The 22,256-nt window shown below is 36.7% G+C and overlaps 1 protein-coding gene across 4 annotated transcripts; it reads left to right on the top strand.

Moving 5' to 3' along the window:
• The first annotated feature begins 1,648 nt into the window (after window positions 1-1,648).
• LOC117404975 (afadin- and alpha-actinin-binding protein A-like) lies at window positions 1,649-17,044 on the top strand. Of its 4 annotated transcripts, none has more exons than XM_059031893.1 (15): window positions 1,649-1,915; window positions 4,974-5,016; window positions 6,089-6,220; window positions 6,976-7,145; window positions 7,444-7,647; window positions 7,865-7,975; window positions 8,189-8,324; window positions 9,660-9,735; window positions 10,022-10,199; window positions 10,665-10,818; window positions 12,133-12,269; window positions 13,882-14,055; window positions 14,158-14,275; window positions 15,370-15,532; window positions 15,749-17,044. In XM_059031893.1, the coding sequence occupies exons 3-15, from the start codon at window positions 6,178-6,180 to the stop codon at window positions 15,897-15,899; spliced, it is 1,815 nt and encodes a 604-aa protein (XP_058887876.1). In that variant the 5' UTR covers window positions 1,649-1,915; window positions 4,974-5,016; window positions 6,089-6,177; the 3' UTR covers window positions 15,900-17,044. The 4 variants fall into 4 exon arrangements, with proteins under 4 accessions (XP_058887876.1, XP_058887875.1, XP_033863697.1 ...); XM_059031892.1 differs by having other exon boundaries at window positions 4,907-5,016; XM_034007806.2 differs by having other exon boundaries at window positions 1,651-1,915; window positions 6,089-6,157.
• Window positions 17,045-22,256: the final 5,212 nt, after the last annotated feature.

The raw sequence follows: 22,256 nt of genomic DNA, 5'->3' as shown, positions 1-22,256 counted from the left end.
GATATTAAAAAAAAAAAAAGAAAACATTTTAGTACATAATGTAAGTATCAGTTCTTGGAAAATCTACCTACATCATTTTAATTGTTGAATTTATGACTAGATTTTAACTAAATACACATGTGTGGGAGCTTATCTTTAGACCAGTTCAGACACACAACATTGCAACATAATTATTACTGAAATGACTTGCCTAAAAGGGTGTGCAGTATATTGCATTAAGTCTTTTGGCAGGTGCAAAAGAACAGCATTATTTGATCAAACCCATTTATGACTGTATGCACTAGAAAGCTAAACAGCTAGTATTAGATCATTCTGCAACCCCCATAGGATAACCCTTCTAATGATCAAAAATGTGGGGTGCAGTTTCAAACAGAAACTCTATACTTTACTTATTGATCTGAGTCTGGGAAGTCACTATTCAATAAATCATTTGCTAGCTGTAAGGATATATTTTAAAAAGCTGCTATTCTACTAGAGCGATGTGGGTCTTTTGTGCAGCTAGTCAGATGAATAACAATATATTGCAGAATACAATGAAATCTGCTGTATTGACTGATTGATTTTATATGATATTGGACAGAAAAACAATTGGGGCGAATCTATGCCTCTGTAAGTCCAAGTGGATGTACAGTTGGCATTGCAATGATAAGGTGAATATAGTACACATTCTGTGTTTACTAGGCCAACTTTATTAATGATATTTAATTTATTATCTGTGTCTAAGATTCTTACATTTGGAATGATGTTTCCGCAGCAAGCAGCAACATACAAAGATATAAAATAACTACTGTTACACAAGTTACATTGTCCTAGTTATTTAAAATGCTGAAGTATAATTGTTTTGGCTAGTAAAGTATGGTTCATTGTGTGCACGTTGCATTAAGACCTAAAACATGTATAGAGGATTTTTTTTTTTTTGTATCGTTTATTATTTTAAATATTATCAATATGATTACTGACAAAATAATTTACTTAATTAATGGTGCAGTATTACCCTTTACGAGTCCCTGTCATTTCATTTTACCAAAAAAATAAATAAATAAATACATACATTATGGTGTAATTTGTTTTATGTTATATTTAACATGGCGGTTCGGTGCATGGCCGTGTTTGTAGGTACACATAAAAATTGATATTAAAAAAAAATAATTTGCCTGACCTTCATCTGACCTCACGTGCTATTACCTAATAAGGGACGTGATGACGTCACAACACAACTTGTTGAAAATACTGTGAACTACTTTTTTTTTCACTAACTTGCTTTTTTAAAGATTACTTATTTTATTTTATTTTATTTTTTAAATAAAATAAATTAAAAAAAACTCACAAACTACTTTTTCCATTCCCATGGGGTGGTTGTGAAGTTTATTATTATTATTATTATTATTATTAAGATTTCATGTGCGGTGGTAAAACCCCCGTTCAAGCTGACCAGTACAGTTTCCAGGGAATACAGGTTTTCCGGTAAGTGGGTTGCAGTATTTTTTGTTCGTTGCCCATTGTGGCAAGTTCTGTTCACTTTTCAACCTTCGCTTCTCAGCCATTCCTGCACACAAAGCTGTTGTGTGGTAATTAAGGTTTAGCCGCTGAAGCTTAACAATATTTATCAGCCAATGCAGTGAGCAGGTACTGGTTGCCTAACAACGAGTTTGCCAATAGAGTGTTTTGTTTGATATGGAGTGCTAGAGTCTGAAGCTTCAAACCTGCTGCTCGACTACCGTGTTCACAGACTGTGAGAGGCTCAACATCAGCTGTTGGTAATCGTGAGGAGATTAAGAGAGTGCAGCAGACACACTGAGCCTGGACGAGGAAGGCATTTTAACCGTGGAAGAAAATTTCAAATAAACCCTGATTTATTTAATGGGACAGGCCTAACAAGCACTGGAATCTGATTTCCCAGCAAAATATGTAGCGTGTAAGTGGCGTTTTTATGTTTACCGTGTGGTTTTCATATTGGGTTTTGGATTGTTTGTTTTTAAATGTAGCGTTTTGCTTGGTGAATCTTGTTTTTTATATTTAAGAGCGTGGTGGAGGGTGAAATCTTGAATTTGGACCCTGTGCACCTGCAGTATCCTGTGCATCTATATTCTTATTGATTAAACTTATTTCAAAGACTAAAACAATGGGTAAACTCGGTATCAATAGCCAGTCTGGGGCTTGTTTGAAAACGAGTCCTGTTGTTGACAATACAACATGTTTTGCTCGTTACGTTGAACAGGTGGGCGGTATGTGTGTGTAGGAAGCAGGTGATCACTTTACTCTCGCCAATTGTCGCGGTATAATACGACTAACAGGATACAACCTGTTAACCTACAGTATTTATTTATGGTGAAGTCATACTTATTAGGTTTTCATAAAGCAAATAGTGGTATTCAGTGTTGTCTGAACCTGCTTGCATGTAATATGCCACAAAGCCAGGCCTGTACTACAAAGTACGTTTACTGCTTATCTTTTGAAAGGACTGTATTGGAATAACTATATGTACATTCAGAATAATCTTATTGCTGTACAGTGCAATTCCAGCTCATATCTGACTTCCCAGCATGTTTTTTTTATTTCTGTTAGTAAAATATGTTATCTGCCAAGGGTATGTACATTACAAGTGCTGGTAAATGGTAGTCCCCAAGGCAGCCATCTGTAGCATGTATATAATCTCATAGTCTGTTTTGTGTATATTAAACTGGCCTGGCTTGATAGCTACAATAACCTTTGCTAAGGAATGTCCATACCAAGTTTCGTCAATTGCTTTTAGAATTAACTCTTTGAATCAAGGCAGAATTGGATTCAGGTTGTTTGTCAATAGAAAGGGGGAACACAAATGAACTGAATTGTATCTTTACATTGAAGGTTAATGTTCTTATTGAAGAAATTGTGTGATGTTGTTTCTTTACAGTCCATTGATCAGATACAGTAGTTCTGAACCCAAATATTGGGGAGTTTCTTTTCAATAATATCACTGTCCTATTGCCAGTGTCAGGGGAGCTACATCAAACAAATGATGCAGAGAAACATTTCTACTAAAGTGCAGTTTCTTATCTCTTGTACACACATACATTTCTTAAAGATAGCCTTTTTTTATACAAAAATACTGTTGGCTGTGATAACGTACACACCTACTTTTGCTTTAACCCTAAATGCACTCCTACAGTACAGGGGTGGGGAGGGCAGGGCAGTATCCTTTGTGAAAGTCATAATTCAACTTGGACCAATTCAGTCCAGACAAGGGCTTCCCAACCCAGGTCCTGGGGACCCCATGTGTCTTCTGTTTTTCATTCTGCGCTCGCAATTATTTAACAAAACCCTTAATTGAACTAATAATTTGCTTAGACCTTTTTATTTGTTTTCAGCTCTTTTATTTCAAGTTAGCTATAACATTTTAAAAGTATCTCTTTAGGAGCCAAGAAATTAAAAAGGTCTAATTAAGCAAATTTAGCTCAATTAAGGGTCTAGTTAAGTAACTGAGAGGTCAGTTTGAATGAAAACCAGAAGACGCAGGGGTCCCCAGGACCAGGTTTGGGAAGCCCTGATCTAGGCTCTATCCGTGGTGTTCTATTTTTCAATTACAATTACTGTGTTTGTTTGTTTGTATCCTACTTAAGCAGGGTTATTTTTCAGCTTTCTTGCTTTGTGTACTAGCAGTAATTGCAGTATATTTGTCCATTCAATATACTATTGAGATTTAAAATGGAGAGCACTTTAATCAATAACTGAGTATAGTAGTTCTCTGGCTAAGAACACCCCTCGGGAAGCAAGTGAAGTATTCTTAAAGCCGAAGTGTTCTCTAAGACGGAGTTAGCCACCAGACACGATATGAATCAATAAATAAATTAATATGTATTACTTGTCATGATGAACATGCATCAACAAATGAAATTAACAGAAGAGGAAAGCAATAGTTAAGTGTATGTTAATAAATGATAATAAAGTAACAGACAAACTAACATTAATAAACTGTCAAACTAAATGAACACTGCATCCCTACACAGTTTAAATGCAGCAACAATATACAAGACATGCACATTATTAAACAGAATGGTGAAGCAACTCTCCAGAACAGGAAACGCCAAATTGCTCGGCGACTTGTGTCTGATTTCTTTTTTTTTTTATTTTTATTTATTTTATTTTATTTTTTTATTTATTTATTTTTTTTGAGCTTGACCAATTTCGAACTTTTTGTAGCAAGAGAAACACAGCGCATTTTGCCATTTTGTTTGCATGCTATTTTGTAGCAATGAGGTGCACTTGTGAATCAGAATACGCAATGATATGTCAGCAATTCTGGAAATATTTAATAAACCAATCGGTGTGCCTCAGGGCGCTCTTGCAATGACCAGTTGCTTTTGAAAAGACTGAATAAACCATTTTAACTTAAGTTTAGTTCTTGGGTTACAAAACAGTACTGTATCAGTTGTGAACGAATCGCTATCAGTGCCAAGAAGGTGTTCTTTTAAGCGAAGTTCCTGTTCCTTTAGCAGGAGCATTTACAATGGGAAAAATCTGTTTCAACACAAGGGTGTTCCCTTAGGGGAAGTGTTCTCTTAGAAGGTGTTCCTATACATGGAGACTACTGTATTGTACTGTATGTACATATTTTCTTTATTTACTCGGTGGAGCAGTAAATAATACATTGTTGGTTTCCTCCTTCAAATAACCATCTTTATGAATGCTCTGCAATGTAAAAATGTATTTAGCGTGAACCATTAAGAACAAGGGCTTGGCAGATTTATAGTCTGCTGAGTTTCCATTAACTTAATTGACTATTCTTCTAAATGAATGTGTACGTTGCTTTACATGCCTGGTGTGATTCTTTTCTTTAAGTAGCCTATGTATTGTTTTTGCAAGCTGTGTGTGTGCACTGAACTGCAACGTTAACCCTAAATATGTTATACTGTACCTTTTCCACCAGCTTGCGTTTTGAATTTGTAAGGTCTATCTAATACCCTGTCTGGTCTGTCTTCGTCTCTCTGGACTAGACTTTCGAGAATCACAAGAGAACATTCCTGTCAAATATTAGAAGTAAGTTTTGATCCTTCCATAAATAAACCATGTAGGTGTTTATACTTGTACCGTATCTAATTTTACAGTAGGAAGACCAATGGACATGTTTGCAGAATAAATTGATAAGTACTTGATTTTTATTTTCTTACAACATATGTCATTTAAAATTGAGTTTTTTCCTGTGCTAAAAAATCATTGTTTAAGTTTATTTTATTTATTTAAGCATGTAAAACCAGTTTTCTAGGTCATGCAGATATGAAACAATCTATGTGGGCTGTTACAGCAGTGACATTCAGTTTGCTGCTGATGAAGCCATCTGTGCAGGGATTAATGGATAAGGATGTATTAGCGCTATGATTTCCATTTGCTGACCTCGGTTAGCTGGCTGGAAGCTGGGGTTTTTAGTTTGGTGTCCAAACAATTTGTATGTGGCGTGTGTTGTAGGGCAGCAGCAATAAATAGGGACTTTGTATGCTGCTTTTTGCAACCAAATCCAAGATACTTTACGCCTGAAAGCTATTTAGTATAAAACTTTAATACTAAAAAATGTAAAAGAGAAAAACATCCTTTGTGTATTGTAATCAAATTTTATATTTGGCCTTTTGAATTTTACTTTGAAAACATTTTGATATGTGTATTTTTCAACAGTAATTTCCGGTGACCTGAATATTTTGCTGCGGGGGGTTGTTAATTAAACCCATAATCACAAACCTCAGTCAAATGTTTTGGTTTATATTTGTTGCACTGGCACAGCATTACTGTACATCTGGCTTTACTATGATGGATGATCTAGGATTATTGTCCAGCTGTAAAGGACGTTCTTTATTCTGACCACCAAAGCAACAAAGTGTACTGTAATGGCCTTCGCAAAGGGGGCCATCTTAACATTTAAAATGGTATGACAAATTGGTGCTCACTAGTCCCACAGTCGATGAGCTTTCTGTACTGCTTTTTGTTATTTAAGAATCTGCCACAAGGCAGATGGTTATGATTTTAAAGTAAATATCTTGTGAACTAATAACCCCCTTGCTACAGTACTAGCTGCTTTAATCTCTTTGTTAATCCAGCATGTCCCATCTTTCTATTTTAGGATTTAGATGCGTGAGAGCTTCCATTCATCAGTTGAACTGCATGCGTTTCAGCTGAACCAGTTGCTCAGGTATTATGCTTTGATTTGCTATGGGAGATTGGAAGACAATAACAATGCCAAAGCTTTCGTCAGGTAAATACTGCTTTAGTATAGCTACCAGACTAACGCTGTATTTGTATGAGTGTTAGCCTTTGTTTGAATAGAGACTCAATATTGGTTGTCTTTTATAACACGACTGTTTTTACTGTATCAAATAAAATGACTGCAGGTAGTGTACAGTATGTACTTAATGCATGGTTATATATTTTTAAAAACACAACAATGTTGTGCGAAAATCATTCCAAAATTAATATACATTTGGGGGAGGGGGTGGGGAGCCATATAACCAGTGGCAATTCAAGGGTTAGGGCTATTGGGGTTAGGCAATTGATAATTCAACACAAGATTTTACACCACAAATTTACCTGTAATGTTAGTTCCTAAAAGACATGTATAATTGTCAGTTACAGTAGTATCTGATTTAATAACTTGCAGTTATCTGTACATTTTAAACTTGCTAACTAGACCAGATGTGATTTGAGCATCAAAGTATGTTGTATATGAGATCAGTGTACTAGTATGAAGTGTGAATTATCGTTGCCTAATTTATGTTTGTGTAGCAGTGTGAGATTTCAGGCATGGAAATGACCCCAATTGCATAGCAGCTTGATCCATTCCTGGTTTTACTTTGAGTTTTAATTAGATACACTAGCTAATCAAGCGCCCAGCAAAACTTGGAATGTGTGAAACTGCTATGTAATAGGAATCTTATTTCTATCCCTGGATTTGTTTTACAGAATGGCAAGTGTGAAAAACTTTGGTAAAATGTTTTAATTTATTTTTTGCAGATTGCAAAGAAATGTATTCCAGCTATACCTCAAGAGCAACGTCTCCCTCCATGCTATACACGCCACCACTTCTGCACTGTTCACAGCCTTTGTCTAAAAACTCTTATAACATTTTAAATGCATTTTGCACAGAGGAGAATGTTGTTCAGTGCATTTCATACATAAATCAAGTAAGTAACCGTTTTAAAATTGTTTATGATCATTTTGTAAATTGTAATCTGAACTTGCTTTCTGCTTTAGTTTGGTACAATGCTTTGCAGTTATTGTTATAGGTATTTTCACTCTTACTTGCATAACCACTCTTCAGTGTGTAAAGATTTTAAGTCCCACGGCACGTTGATGGATTGATTTAATAAATAAAATGCTCCCATAAATTACACAGTCTGGACAGTTTAAATTATTGAAAATATTATGCTGTTTTGGCAAGATGAAATACCCCCCCCTAATGCAACATAATACTGTTTGCAGGAAATGTCTTCACTTGGTATCCCCATTATCTCTAATGGATCCAATGGAAAGACAGACCTGAACCTGGTGTCCGTGTTGAATACAATATATGAGCTTCTTCAGCTCTGGCGTAAAAGCATGCGCACCATGGAAGACATGGAGAATCAGCAGCTCAAGTCCAATAGTGACTTGGACCATCTACACAGCAGCCATTCAAAAGTAAAGGTTAGTTAAGGAATGTATCATCATTTAAAACTGGCAGTCGTATGATTGATTGATTTATTTTTTGTACACAGATTTGAGTTTTCCTCGAAGAGCAACGTTATCTGACACTCCGATTGTAGTTAAGGCTGTACAGTTTCAGACATGCTATTTAAATGTTTGTTGTATTGAGTATTTGCAATTACAATTGTGTTTTTTGTTTTTGTTTTTATTCCGCTAGGAACAACTTGAATTATGTAAAAGGGAAAATAAAGCACTTCAAGAAAGAGACCGCCAGCTACAACTGAAGACTAAGAGCTTGCATAATTGCTTAAAAAATGAGAAAGAAGAGGTAAGGATTAATATTACGTTATTTAATCAGATACAGAAGATTTTCTATAATGAGGTTTATTTGATAAACAAGGTTTTTAAAAAAAACAAACACAAACTCACATTCCTGGAGTCCTGACCAAGAGTATTTCTGTGATTAGGAATTCATAAATGTAGCTTGTGTTTGAATAGCCATGATGGGTGAATTCATTTAAAGTTAACCTTTTTTCTCTAGGTACAGAAACTTCAGAATATAATTGCAAGCCGTGCTACGCAGTATAACCATGATATGAAGAGGAAAGAAAGAGAATATAGTAAACTGAAAGAACGTTTACATCAGCTATTGATGGACAAAAAGGATAAAAAGCTAGGTATGTATTTAATTTGCCAAATCAATCGGGAATATCTTTTTAGGTTTTTTTTTTTGTGGGTAGGGGGTAGGTTACAATTTGATTTGCAAATACAGGTGGGAGAAGGTAACCTGTGCCAATGTTCCTTATTAGTCTATTTAATGGATTTCTGACAATTGTGCTATACAAGTAAAATATAGGTAGGGTATGACGTGCTTTTGTTTTTTGATAATGGTACAGTACAACTATTGCCCTGACTTCAGAATTGGACGTGTATACAAGAAATACAAAGAAATCCTTAATGGGCTACAATGTCTAAATCTCCATGCATTTGTCATTTTCATGCTCAGCAGGGTTAATTAGGTGCAACAGCAGGCCTGTGATGACTTCTGGAACAAAGTCCTCCCTTGAGCCTGTCTTTGTAACATCCTCAGAATTAATTAGATGGCAATCCTGTATTAAGAACTACTGTATTACCCGTTCATTGCTGTATGTTACTGGAACAGAACTATGTGTAGATATATACAGATATATAGATAGATAGATATATATCAACAACATCACAAACAATTTTGTTTAAAAGACTACTTGTTTGTTTTTTATTAACTTCTTAAAGCACAGTTTTTTTGTATTCATCCGATGAAGGACTTGTATTCCAAAATGTCCTGATAATTGATTTGTAATTATTCTACCTTTTTAAGTACCTGAAATATCCTTTTCTCTTTCTTTTTTCTTATTGATCATTTTGGTACACAGCAGTTTTCCTTTTTCTCAAAGTTTATATATATATATATACATACACACACACACACATATATATATATATATAATGTGTGTATGTATATATGTATGTATTATAATTTATTATAGCTGGTTTGAGGGTTTTCTTTACCTTGTTTTGAGAATTAAAATGTAATGGTTGCTTGCTGTGATGCCCAGCTAACTATATAGATGTGTTCTGTGCCTTGCAATAGTGTGGTTCTTGGCAGTGTCCATTGCAATACAGGCCTGTACAGTATATACAGTATTAGGACTTGGAATGTCTGCTTAAACTATGCATGTGAATAACCTTTCCACTTGGTACAGCTCAAGGCAACTGAAGTTTCAGCCTGGTTCAGTTTGCTTGTTGGAAATAGACAGTGAAGAACCTTAATTGGGTGGAAGTCCTTTATACCACCACAATATCAAAGATGTTTTCTCTGCAATGGAGACATGTTAAACTTGCACACTAATTGCTGTGTTTTTTTCTTAGAAAATGGCTCTTCCTTGTTTCTTCCATGCGATTTTGAGATTTTTTAAAAAATTAATGGTAATTTTGGAAATCTTTATATCGGATTACCTGTTTTTTCTTCTCAGCCATTGAAGTACTGAATTATGTTGGAAGATCTGATGGGAAGAGGAGCGTCTGGAAAACTGGAAAGACAGAGGCCAGGTAAAACAGTTAACTAACCCCTCAACTGGCTATTGCCTAAATCAGGTGGTCATTCTTTACGGAACTCTGATAATCTGCCTCTACCACACCAACTCAGATGAAACTTAAATGGGACATACTTTTGCATCCTTGCTCTAGCCTTTGATTGTGCTAATGAATTCTGTATATATACATGCAAACTACCTGTCTGATATTGATGAAACCTATGCATATGATAGATCTACATGTGGGTCATGCTAACCTACTTTTTTTTCATGTTATCCACCCTTACCTCTATTTTTTCCAGGAATGAAGGGGAAATGTACAAAGTTCTTCTTAGTGACTATGAACATCGACAGAAAGACCTAATGGTGGAAAATGCAGAGCTCAAGAAGGTTCTTCAGCAGATGAAGAAGGAGATGGTCTCTATTTTAAGCCCCCAAAAGCACAGCACAAAAGAGAAAATTGAGGACAGCCTAGAACAAGTCAGTATTTTATTCCCTTTTAATGTGGTCAGATGATAAATGCATTTATCAAAATGAATGACAGTCATTTGCAATTTTGCTATGATGCAAATAGTTAAATATGCTTGTTTTACATTGTGTCTGTCTTAAATATTGTAGTTTCTGATTGGAAACTGTAAGCTACAGTGTTGATTGATTGCATGTCAAATGAAGTCCTTGCCAGCCAACATGGATATCTACCAATGCTTGCAAACGTCGAACAATGTTTTCAATTACAATGGATAACCTGAATTACAGCTTGTATTCCCAGGTGTAAAGCCCTCATTCAAGGTTACATGGGGCCTCAGCCAATTAACTGTGGAAAACAATCTGTGAAATATACAATTACATGGCTCATGCCTTCTAACAATGTCCCAGTTCACTTTCACTGTTTTATACCTCATGTTGACAAGGGTAATGTTGAAACTGGTCAATCTTGTTCTGTAGACTGTGTCTGACTGTGAGGAGGATGCCGGTGAACACGGCAGAGAGAATATTTCCCTGGAGCTGTCCTGTGAAGATGCCCGGGAGCAGCTCACCAACAGCATCCGGCAGCAGTGGAGAAGGCTAAAAAATCATATGGAGAAGCTTGATAATCAAGGTATCTGTTTCTTGCATGTAGATAACTAACCTTGTCTATGTGCCTTTTGACTTGGACAACTGTTGGACATTAAAGCTCATTAACATGAAAAGTATTGTGAATGAATACTGTTGCATTCCCCCTAGATTTCAAACGGCCTTGGATTTGCTCTTTTATAGCCTTATAAAACGGTGTCAATTTGGTATTAATGGATGTGATTTTTTTGTTTTTTTTGTTTGGTACACCAGAAAATAAATAATTCAACATTAGGAGGGTGGAAAATAACTGAAGTGCTCTCCCAAAATATCTCCTCACTGCCCTAATAAATGTGCAGTGCAGTTGGGTGAAGCCTTGTTTTACATGCGTGCTCTAATCAGCTTGAGTGGTGCTGGACCGGAGGAGTTGAGATTTGAGAGGATGTGATGAGGAGAATTGTATTTCAAGTATTACTATTGGCTAAACAAATTTGAGGCTTAAAGTAAGTTAACAAATTGCAATTACCGTTGAATTGCTGTCATTATGATGAAATCATGTTTTGTAAACCATTTTAGCTCAGTCTGAATTAAGCTTAAGTTAGACATTTAATTGTATTGTGTTTGACATTTTGAATACCCCATTGGTAGCTTAATTATGCCTTCAGTCAGTTACTCACACGTGCATAGACTATGTTAAGATAATCAAAGAAAATGTAAGCTTTACCTTAAAGTTGCTGTATAAACTAGCAGTTTAACACATATTTAACCTGTAAACCTGCAGAGACCTCTGCTGGCTGTCAGTGGTATAACAAATTGCAGCATTTTATGCATGGTAGTTGTGTTTTTTAGAAAACAGGTAATGGGTGTTTTAAATTAATAGCAGTATGTGCTACAATGGGAAGAGTTAATATATCATTTTAACTTTAGGATTCAGAGACAGTTTCATGCTGATCTGGGCTCAACATATACAGAAAACGAGTAAGGCAAGAACTCCCCTCCTGATCTGTCCAGAATGCTGTTAAATAGCTCTCTCCAGCTGTCATTCTCTACCACTGTTTTCCCTTCACTTTAATAAAAGTTCATACATTCCCTAGCATGCCACTTGTGTGTTTTTTGTTTTTTTAACCAATACAATGTACAGAAACTGACGGCCTGCATTATGTGTTCACGTTTTCAAGACTGTTTGATTCCCAAATGTTTCTCTCTGGAACAAAGTAATTTCAACCTACTGTATCAAGTTTGACGGATGTAAAATGTTGTACTTTCCAGAATGACCTTGTATGATTCACACAAGTTATGGCTTGCTTTAGTGCTTTTAAAAGTTTTCAAATATGTTCCTTGAATGTGTTTTATTTTGTAGCTTCCCTGGTGCAGATGGGGGCCCAGAATGAAAAGGATCTAATTTCCAGAGACATTCACGAGGAAGAAATTGAAAAGCTGAAACTAGAAATTCAACAGTGTAAAGATTTAATTACAAACCAACAGCAGCTTTGGCAGGTAAGATTAGTTTGAGTGTCTGTATACGTTTGAAGCCAGATGCATGATACTTGTGAACAGTATAATAAGGTATTGCCTCAATTAAATAAAAAAATAAAAAAAGTGATTGGTGCTTACAGTGGGTCCCATGGAAAATCTCCGAAGTACAGTGTTAGGTGCGGTAAGTGATACTGCAGTGCATCATGGGTTACGGCCAAATGCATGCTGTCAGTTTTAACTGAAGTTACAGTAACACCTGAAAAGTGCTGCACATTTTATTAAATGGTTGTAAGTGAACTTGTGTACATTACAAATGAACAACACTTGAAATCTACATGCCCCATTTTAATCATTTGCATTTTTAAACCACAAATGCAAGGTGTCCTCAACATCAGCGTATTGAGAATCAAACGCTAACTTGAATCCAGTTTGCTGTTCCTAGGCCTGTATTGTCATATCCTGTTTTTTCAGAATGGTTAGGAATGTTTGTGGGACTGTTAATCTGCAGCAACACCTTTCTTGTACGGTGGTGCATTATCCACCACTTTCAACACCTCCACTTTGTCTGCAAGGATAGTGCATGTTTTTCTTTTTTGGAAATGGAATTGATGCGTGAGCACTGGCAACTTTGAAATGCATCATAGGATCTGTAGTCCAAGAACAGCACTAATCTGGAGTTAAAGAAATTTCCCTGGATCATCGATTGGGTTCAGAATGCCTGTGGAGGTGTAAAATCCTTTTATTTGACCTGGCATAAGCTGGGGTGGGGGATAGTTTTGGAATTTGTATACCTGAATAGAAATTACAATACAAATTTGTATGCAACTTTCTTTTTGTGTATTACAACAGTGTAGCAGACCTTGTTTTAAAATGTTGCATTCGATTTTATTTAACCTTGCATTTCAGCCACAATATGTACAATTTTATCAGTGTACAATGTTGAAATTTAAAACAAAAATGGGTATTATACTCTGGTTTGAAAATAGGCTGTTAATGGTACTTAAATTAAAAGCCACCACGAAGTAAGAGATGCAGCTGTGTTATACATTTTATGAAGCAATATAGAAAGTGCATGCAAATTGGTAATGAGATTTACAGTATCTAGCTTCCCAAACTGGGCCAAAACAATTGCACCTATTGATTTGAAATTGTACAAACTATGGTAACATTTAGAGTTTTATGTTGCACAAATTGCTGACCTAAAGATAACTTTGTTTTGCAGATGTATACCAGCATTTTGATTTCCTTTATTTTCACACCTTTTTAAATTCCAATGAACATTTGAATTTTTAAATAGCATTTATAGTGGGCAAATTTATTTAATAAATTCATTTTAAAAATGCAATATGTTGGTTTTGGAATAGTACCCCTACAGAAAAAAATGTAAAGCACTTCAAGCTGCATGGCACGATAACTGGTATACCGTGACATGACTCGAGTTGCCGTTAGTTTTTACTGTGGTACCGGGGAGATTTTCTATGAGACCCTCTTTCTATCAATCCTCTCCTTAAATGAGGGTGAAGGAGCACCCAAGCAGCAGATATGACCAATGGCTGAAGTTGCATGGCTAACCTCTTCAGTGCAATACCTCTGTCAAACGGGATTGAATTATTTGTGTTTCTTGTTGTTGCAGCAACAGCTTAGCTGTCCCTGTGATGATGAGACTGGAGCACTGCTCCGCGACTGCTATCTCTTGGAGGAGAAGGAACGATTAAAGGAGGAATGGAGACTTTTTGATGACCAGAGGAAGAACTTTGAAAGAGAGAGACGAAATTTCACAGAAGCTGCAATCCGATTAGGACATGAGGTACTTGTGGTAATTTAAAATTGCCTAAAGTTATTGAAAAATACAGTAAGTGAATTCGACAGATGCATTAATTATATTCCAATGTCTTTTGTTGTCTTGCAGAGGAAAGAATTTGAGGAAGACCGAGCAACTTGGTTGAAACATCAGTTTTTAAACATTACTCCTTTCGTAGATCGCAAGAAGCCACACACTGCAAAGTCACACAGTGCCTTGTCTACTGGTAACTATGTTTCGTGTCTGGTTTTATATTGACTTGCAAAATATCTTCACTGACACAGTAATCTATTGGTTTCACAGCCCTAAGATTATTGGCTATCTGGTATATGGAACCATCTGAATGTTTCTTTAAAAAATGAGTGGGGGAATTTAAATTGAATAATTATGCACCTGTGTAGATGAAACCTATCCAATATAAATGTCTGTCTGAAACTTGCATCTAAATAGGTTTGCTTGATAGTCGTAGACAAATGTATTGGCACCCTTTGCTTATTCTACCATAGTTCAATAGCACAGATTTTATGGACAAGCATTTGGTAAACCTGTAACTACTTTATTAAACACAAAGGGAATTTCACACTTCTAGTAATTTAGCAAATCTATAACAAAACAAACTTTCATTTTAAAGTGTTTGTTCATGACAGTCTTGGCAGATTTGACTTGTTTTATGAATTCTTTAAAAAGTGGTTTGCAGCGAGGCCCAAGTGTATACAACTCTTCTGTGTCCTTGGTACAGTTCTTTCGTGCACAATTATGACTGATGCTGTTAATCCTTGGATGATTCTCCTACCTGCTGTACCTGTAATTCTTTGGCTGTCCACATCTTTTCAAGTGTTTTCAGTTGAATTTGTTCTGTGCTACTTGATTTATTGCTCTGATTGGGGATTTTGTTATTCCATATTTTCTTTTGATCCTGTTCTGTAACCATTTCCTTTGTAGTTTGCTACAAGTGCTTTTCTCAAACATGAATGCAACTCCTTTGTCCAGGCTGTCTACTGTGTTGCCAAAACGTATTCAACAGATGGAAATAATTGCCTTTTTCTGGCTATTGACTTTTTTATAATGCAGCTGAACTACTACGGTTATATTGGTGCCAAGTGCTTGCTTAACTTTTTTTTATAAAGCTTGTTTATTAAACTACCAAATATGGTGTAGTTTGGTCTGTCATATTAATTTGGTGATTTATTGTTCACTAAATACTTATATTTAACTAGTCTTGAATTGTATTATGTTATATTAAATGTAATGCTTTAGTCTGCAATTGTGTGTCTTTAAAATTACATGGAAATGCAACTAATGAGAGGATTTATTTTCTAGGTTTGGACTTGGAAAAACAGAATTTACACACTGCTCCAGCACAACAGAATAAAGTGACTCGTCACACTTCATTATCTACACCAAAATCTTCCTCCTCCTCCTCCTTGAAAATGCCATGTACTGCAGATCTATACCGGACTCTCTGCCTTATACCTGACAAAAGGTAGCGGTTTATTAAAAGATGTAGTTAGGGACATAGGCTGGCAGTTTCTGTATTGTTAAGCTTAGATGCATCCCAATATATCAGGAACTTGTTTTGCACTTCAGTTAGTCTGTACCTTGCAAGGTTTCTGCATCCTGAGTAGTGTGCTAAATTCTCTTAGATACTTGTGATCAACAAAATACTCATTTGTTTGTTTTGATTTTTATTGTTCTGCAGCTCACCAAGTACCCAACCAAAGAGAAGCAGTTTGCAAGACACCAACATAAAATTGTACAGTAGCCAACTTTCGACTCCCAAGCCAAGACTTTCAATAACATCTGATGACTCTTATATTTGTTCAATCACTGGAGATGAGAACAGACTGTGAATTTACTTGCCAAGGGTTGGAACTAATTTTTGTGTTAGTTTTTTAAAAGGTTGTCACTTTAATATGGGGAGGGGGGGGGGGGGGGTTGTGTGGTGTGTGTGCTTTTTCTTTTTTTTTTTTTTCATTTTGAAATGCAATGTCGGATCACATGAAATGTTTCTGTATTTTCTGTCTCCTACAGTAGCTTAAACTTCATCTTGACACCACATTGGTGACTTGGCTAAGTTCCCTGGCGTTTCAGGAAGGGAGGGGGGTGATTTCTGTCCCTACAGTCTGTTATCTAGCATGTAATCAACAGTGTCCGGTATTGATGCTTAAGAGCTGCATTACAGAATTTGCACTGTTTTCCAAATTTAAAATGGAACTTTCTCTCGCCTCGCTTGTCTTTACAATTTTAAATCCTGTGAGTTTTCACTCATTCATGCATTGTTACATCTTGATTTTATAATGTATTAGTAAATAACTTCCTTTTTTTCTATTAAGATTTAATTGGTGGAAAATCTTTTAATACTGCCGCCCACAAGCCCTATTCTGTTGGCGTTTCACCCCCAGGAATGATTTTTTTAATTCTTTCACCTCGTTAACTGCAGCACAGGGATGTATGGGTTCAGGTAGCACTGTTTTTAAATCATGAACACTATTGACCCCCATGTGACTTCCAAGAATGTGAAACTTCTCATTGTTACCAGACATGTATTTAAACTGCCCCCCCTCCTCATAAGTAGCACTTGTACTGTATTGATAGACCACTGACCTAAACTGGTTTGTGTATTAGTGCGTCTTTTTTGTTACTTTCTTTTTAGCAAAGGATTTTATTTCTATTCTTGACGTTGTGTTGACATGTACATGGCAGATATTTTATATTCATTTATTTTATTTTATGAATGATTCTAAATTAAATATTAACATGTTTGAATATCCCTGTGTGATTTATTTTGTATTTGTTTTATAGTCTGCTGGTTATCTCATGGTAGAGATTCTGCAGTTAAAATAAACCATAGATTGATATATAAAATGTGCAGAGAAATCATTCTTGTATTTTGTAATTAGTAAGCTAATTTTATAGAGAAATGCTGCTCATGCAATCAATGCAATAATTTAGGTTATTGGGAAAAGCATATTCAATAAAGCCAATTTGATCAACATTTGTGTCTTGCTGTCTGAGCTATTATATGCTTTTATGATATTAGATATGTTGACATGCATGTTTTTTAAATACACTGCTTCTCTAAATCTATTAGAATCAACAATTTAATTAAAATAAAAATTAACCAGGTGGCTCTACTACTGTATTGATTACAGGTGGCTCAACGAGGTGCCTCATTTACTATAGTCTATAAATGCCAATGTTGTCATCCTTCATTCATAAGCAACACATTGTTTTTCATGTTGCTGCTTGTAATCGTAGTAGATGGTGAATAGTTGCTGAATTGATGTCTGTAAGTTATTTAGCATTGTTCTCTAGTTTGGCATTTCTTGTATCTCTTCTGCTCCCTTGCCAAAAAATAACCTAAATTGGCCCAAAAAATGGGTTTTGCCACAGATTTATGTACAAGGTTGTATTAGTTTGTTCATGTGACTTCTAAAAGTGAAAAACCCATATATTCACTCAAAATGGTATCATATAATACAGGTATAAAGAAAAGGTTAAATCAGGTTATTTAATTTAAGGGGTTTGATTGGGGTAAAATTATTATTTATTTAGTTAGCAGACGCCTTTATCCAAGGCGACTTACAGAGACTAGGGTGTGTGAACTATGCATCAGCTGCAGAGTCACTTACAACTACGTCTCACCCGAAAGACGGAGCACAAGGAGGTTAAGTGACTTGCTCAGGTTCACACAATGAGTCAGTGGGATTTGAACCGGGGACCTCCTGGTTACAAGCCCTTTACTTTAACCACTGGACCACATAAATGGCTTGACCCCAGTGGTTCTGCATTCATTCATTTGCCACAATATTTGTTGGTGAGTATATATATCGTATAAGTATAAATGTACAAGTTCTATTTTTTGAGATTCTTTTAAATAGGTTTTCCTTCATGTTTTAATAGCCCTGTAAAAAAGCCTGATTCCAAATGCTGGTACACAGTGTTTAGAGGTTGTTTGTGTTGCTGTTGACCTGAACCAAAAGCAGGTGGATGAAGAGATGACAGACGCTGTACTTTAACCCTACAAACATTCAGTTATTTATTTTTTCTGTGATAGATAAAAATGTTGGACGGTTTTTACTGAAGTGTGTGTGTGTGTGTATACAGTGCTGTGAAAAAGTATTTGCCCCCTGCCTGAGTTTAAGCATTTTTGCATATTTTAGACACTGAATGTTATCAGATCTTCAACCAAAACCTAATATTAGATAAAAGGGACCCTGAGTGAACAAATAACACAAAAATTTGATACATATTTCACTTATTTATTAAAGAAAGGTATGCAACCCCCAAGCCCCTGTGTGAAAAAGTAATCGCCCCCTTAGACTCAGTAACTGGTTACGCCACCTTTAGCAGCAATAACTGCAACCAAACTCTTCCTATAGTTATTGATTTGTCTCGCAGCGCCGTGGAGGAATTTTGGCCCACTCCTCCATGTAGAACTGCTTCAACTCAGTGACATTTGTGGGTTTTTGAGCATGAACTGCTCGTTTCAGGTCCTGCCACAACATCTCAATGAGGTTTAGGTCAGGACTTTGACTAGGCCATTCCAAAACTTTAAATTTCTTGTTCAACCATTCTGATGTAGATTTGCTTGTGTGTTTCGGATCATTGTCTTGCTGCATGACCCAGCTGCGCTTCAGCTTCAGCTCACGGACAGATGGCATGACATTCTCCTGTAGAATTCTCTGATACAGAGCAGAATTCATTGTTCCTTCAATGATGGCAAGGCGTCCATGTCCTGATGCAGCAAAGCATCCCCAAACCATGACACTACCACCACCATGCTTGACCATTGGTATGAGGTTCTTACTGTGGAATGTAGTGTTTGGTTTTCACCAGACATAACAGGGCCCATGTCAGCCAAAAAGTTCCACTTTTGACTCATCTGTCCATAGAACATTGTTCCAGAACTCTTGAGGATCATCCAGGTGCTTTTTGGCAAACTTGAGACGAGCATTCATGTTCTTAGTGAGCAATGGTTTCCGCCTTGCTACTCTGCCATGAATCCCATTTTTGCCCAGTGTCTTTCTGATGGTGGAGTCATGAACACTGACCTTAGCCAAGCTGAGACAGGCCTGCAGGTCCCTGGATGTTGTTCTAGGGTTCTTTGTGACTTCCTGGACGATTTTACACCTTGCTCTTGGAGAGATTTTGGCTAGACGGCCACTCCTGGGAAGATTCACTACTGTCCCAAACTTTCTCCATTTGGACAATATGGCTCTGACTGTGGTTTGGTGGAGCCCCATAGCCTTAGAAATGGCTTTGTAACCCTTTCCAGACTGATAGGCATCAGCAACTTTTTTCCGGAGGTCTTCAGGAATTTCTTTTGTTCGTGGCATGATGTGCCTCTAGAACCTGTGTGCTGACAACTTCACTCTGATGGTAAGGGCCAAAGTTGGTCAGATTTATATTAGGCAGGGCTGACCCAAATCAGGCCTGGTTGTTAACCAAAGTACTCAAACAGCTGACCCTAATTATCCCTTTAATTGGGTTGAGTTAACTGGGGGGGGGGGCAATAACTTTTTCACACCTGAAGATTGTATGTTTGATTACCTTGCACACCAAACAAATGAAAGAAGCACCAAACTTTGGTGTCATTTTTTCTCTCTGAGTCCCTCTATATACTACTACAACCCACAAAAAAAATCTGACCAAATACAATGTGAAAAATGTGCAAAAATGCAAAAAATCAGACAGGGGGCAAATACTTTTTCACAGCAGTGTATAATATAGATTTTACCAATTTATTATTATTATTTTTTTAAACTGCATGTACAATGTGATGCAGCCGGTATTTATAAGTCAAGTAGAATCATTAGGTTAATTTAAATGACAGCCTGCAGTTTTTTAGTACTACCAGAAGAGGGTACCCTTCAATCACTAATAAAGTCAGTCACTAATAAAGTTCAGGTTTTAGAAAGGTAATTATTGTCATTCAAATACCAAGAGTAAATTAAACAGAATTTGTTTGTTTAAGTTTTGCCAAGTGTTTAATTGATATTACTTGCTAACTCATTTGCAAAGGGGCATACTCAAACATTTTGACAAGACAACCAACTGACCCATTTTCACCTAGTCTTTTCTTGACCTTTTTTGGAGTGAATATAATCCTTTTATTTCCATAAAATGAATTGGAAGGTTGTGGATGTTCAGATAGGGCAGGGCAACCAACCCCTTTCCTGGTTGCAAATGAAACTGTCCTTTGTTACTTAAACTCGCCTCTGTCTAGCTGTGCTGCTGCCATTCCTTGTGTTGCCTCTCTTCATCTCAACCCCTCAGCCTCCCTTCCCTTTAACCTCATTGCCTCACTTTTCAACCTTCTCAGCCATGCTCATTTCTAATTCGCTGTTTTGTAAGGTTTACCACAGCTGAGGAGGCCCAGGCCCAGAGGAGCGAGAGTAAACGTTTATCTAAAGCTCACTCTGGGGGCTGTGATCTTATGAACTGGGGATGGGGCCTTGTTCCCTCTCCCTACCTCTAGTGTGAGTGCGGGTTGGTTCAAGATCTGCCTTAATCAAACTGCTGTATTTTAATGACATTTGATCCTGGCCACTGGAATTACATGCTCTGGCTGCCTGTCCATGCCAGAGCCAACGAGGCAGAGTGGGTACCAATGGCTGGGATCAATCTCTGTGTTGTTTCATGATGAATTATTGCAGTATATAACTAATATACAGTGCCGAGAAGAAGTTTGTGAACCCCTTAGGATTTTCACATATTTCAAACCTAAAATGTTTTTGATCTTAAGTCCTAATAATAGATAAAGATAACCTGATTAAACAAATGACACAAAAACATGATACTTTTTCAACATTTATTTATCCACAAATGATTCAACATTCAATATCCATGTGTGAAAAGGTATGTGAACCTTTAGATTCAGTAACTGGTGGCACCCCCTTGAACAGCAATGACTTCAACTAAGCGTTTCCTGTGACTGTTGGTCAGACTCTCACATCGGTTTTGAGGAATTTTGCCCCATTCCTCCTTACAGAACTGCTTCAACTCGGTGACATTTGAGTGCTTCCTTGCAAGGACAGCTCGCTTCAGGTCCTGTTACAACATTTCGATGGAGTTTAGGTACGGACTTTGACTAGACCATTCTAAAATGCAGAATTTCTTCTTCTGCAGCCATTCTTTTGTAGATTTGCTTGTATGTTTAGGATCATTGTCTTGCTGCATGACCCACTTTCAGTTCAGCTTCAGCTCACAGACGGATGGTCTGATATTCTCCTCTAGAATCTTCTGATACAATGCAGAATTCGTGGGTGTGACAATGATGGCAAGCCGTCCAGGTCCTGAGGCAGCAAACCATCTTGTGTTCGAAAGGAGTGTTTGGTTTTCGCCAAACATAACATTTCTCATTGAGGCCAAAAAGTTCTAATTTTGACTTGTCTGTCCAGAGAGCATTGTTCCAGAAGTCTTGTAGATCATCTATGTGCTCTTTGGAAAACTTCATACAGGCAGCAATGTTCTTTTTAGAGAGCAGTGGTTTCCTCCTGGCTATCCTTCCATGAACACCATTCTTGTTCAGTCTTTTTCTGATAGTTGAGTCATGAACACTCACATTAGCCAAGGCGAGAGTGGCCTGCAGATCCTTGGATGTTACTCTGGGGTTCTTTGTGACTTCCTTGATGATTTTCCGGTTTGTTCTTGGAGAGATTTTGGTAGGACGACCACTCCTGGGTAGAGTGACTGTGGTCTTGAACTTTCTCCATTTGTAGACTATCTGTCTGACAGTGGATTGGTGGAGCCCCAAATCCTTAGAAATGGTTTTGTAACCCTTTCTAGACTGATGAGCATCAATAACTGTTTTTCTGAGGTCCTCAGAGATTTCTTTTGATCGTGGCATGACGTGTTTCCACACACCTGTATGGTGAAGACCAAACTCACAAAGTTTCTGATCTTTATATAGGCTGAAGATCTACCTAATTATTTAAAAACCTGATTCTAATTATCCCCTTAATTGAGCTGATAAAACCAGGGGTTCACTTACTTTTTCACATACCCTGAATCTTAATTACTCATTGTTTGTCTAATTCATACATCATTTTGTTTCAAAAGACATGGAATTGGTTAATATAAACCCTATTGGATATTTAAGAAAAGACTGGTTTTGATTCAAGAAGGCTATCATGGTAAAACTATGGAATTTTCATAATTATCATTGGGGTTCACAAACTTTTTCTCAGCACTGTATATCACTT

The sequence above is a fragment of the Acipenser ruthenus genome, chromosome 10, assembly GCF_902713425.1.
Source record: "Acipenser ruthenus chromosome 10, fAciRut3.2 maternal haplotype, whole genome shotgun sequence".
NCBI lineage: Eukaryota > Metazoa > Chordata > Actinopteri > Acipenseriformes > Acipenseridae > Acipenser > Acipenser ruthenus.
This window is presented reverse-complemented; position numbering and strand designations above follow the sequence as displayed.

What these genes read in the sequence shown, in the direction of transcription:
- LOC117404975 (XM_059031893.1), top strand. Translation starts at nt 6,178, where the DNA reads ATGGGAGATTGGAAGACAATAACAATGCCAAAGCTTTCGTCAG. An exon ending in GCATTTCATACATAAATCAA is followed by an intron (nt 7,146 to 7,443) that starts GTAAGTAACCGT and finishes TACTGTTTGCAG; the next exon opens with GAAATGTCTTCACTTGGTAT. An exon ending in ACACAGTGCCTTGTCTACTG is followed by an intron (nt 14,276 to 15,369) that starts GTAACTATGTTT and finishes TTTATTTTCTAG; the next exon opens with GTTTGGACTTGGAAAAACAG.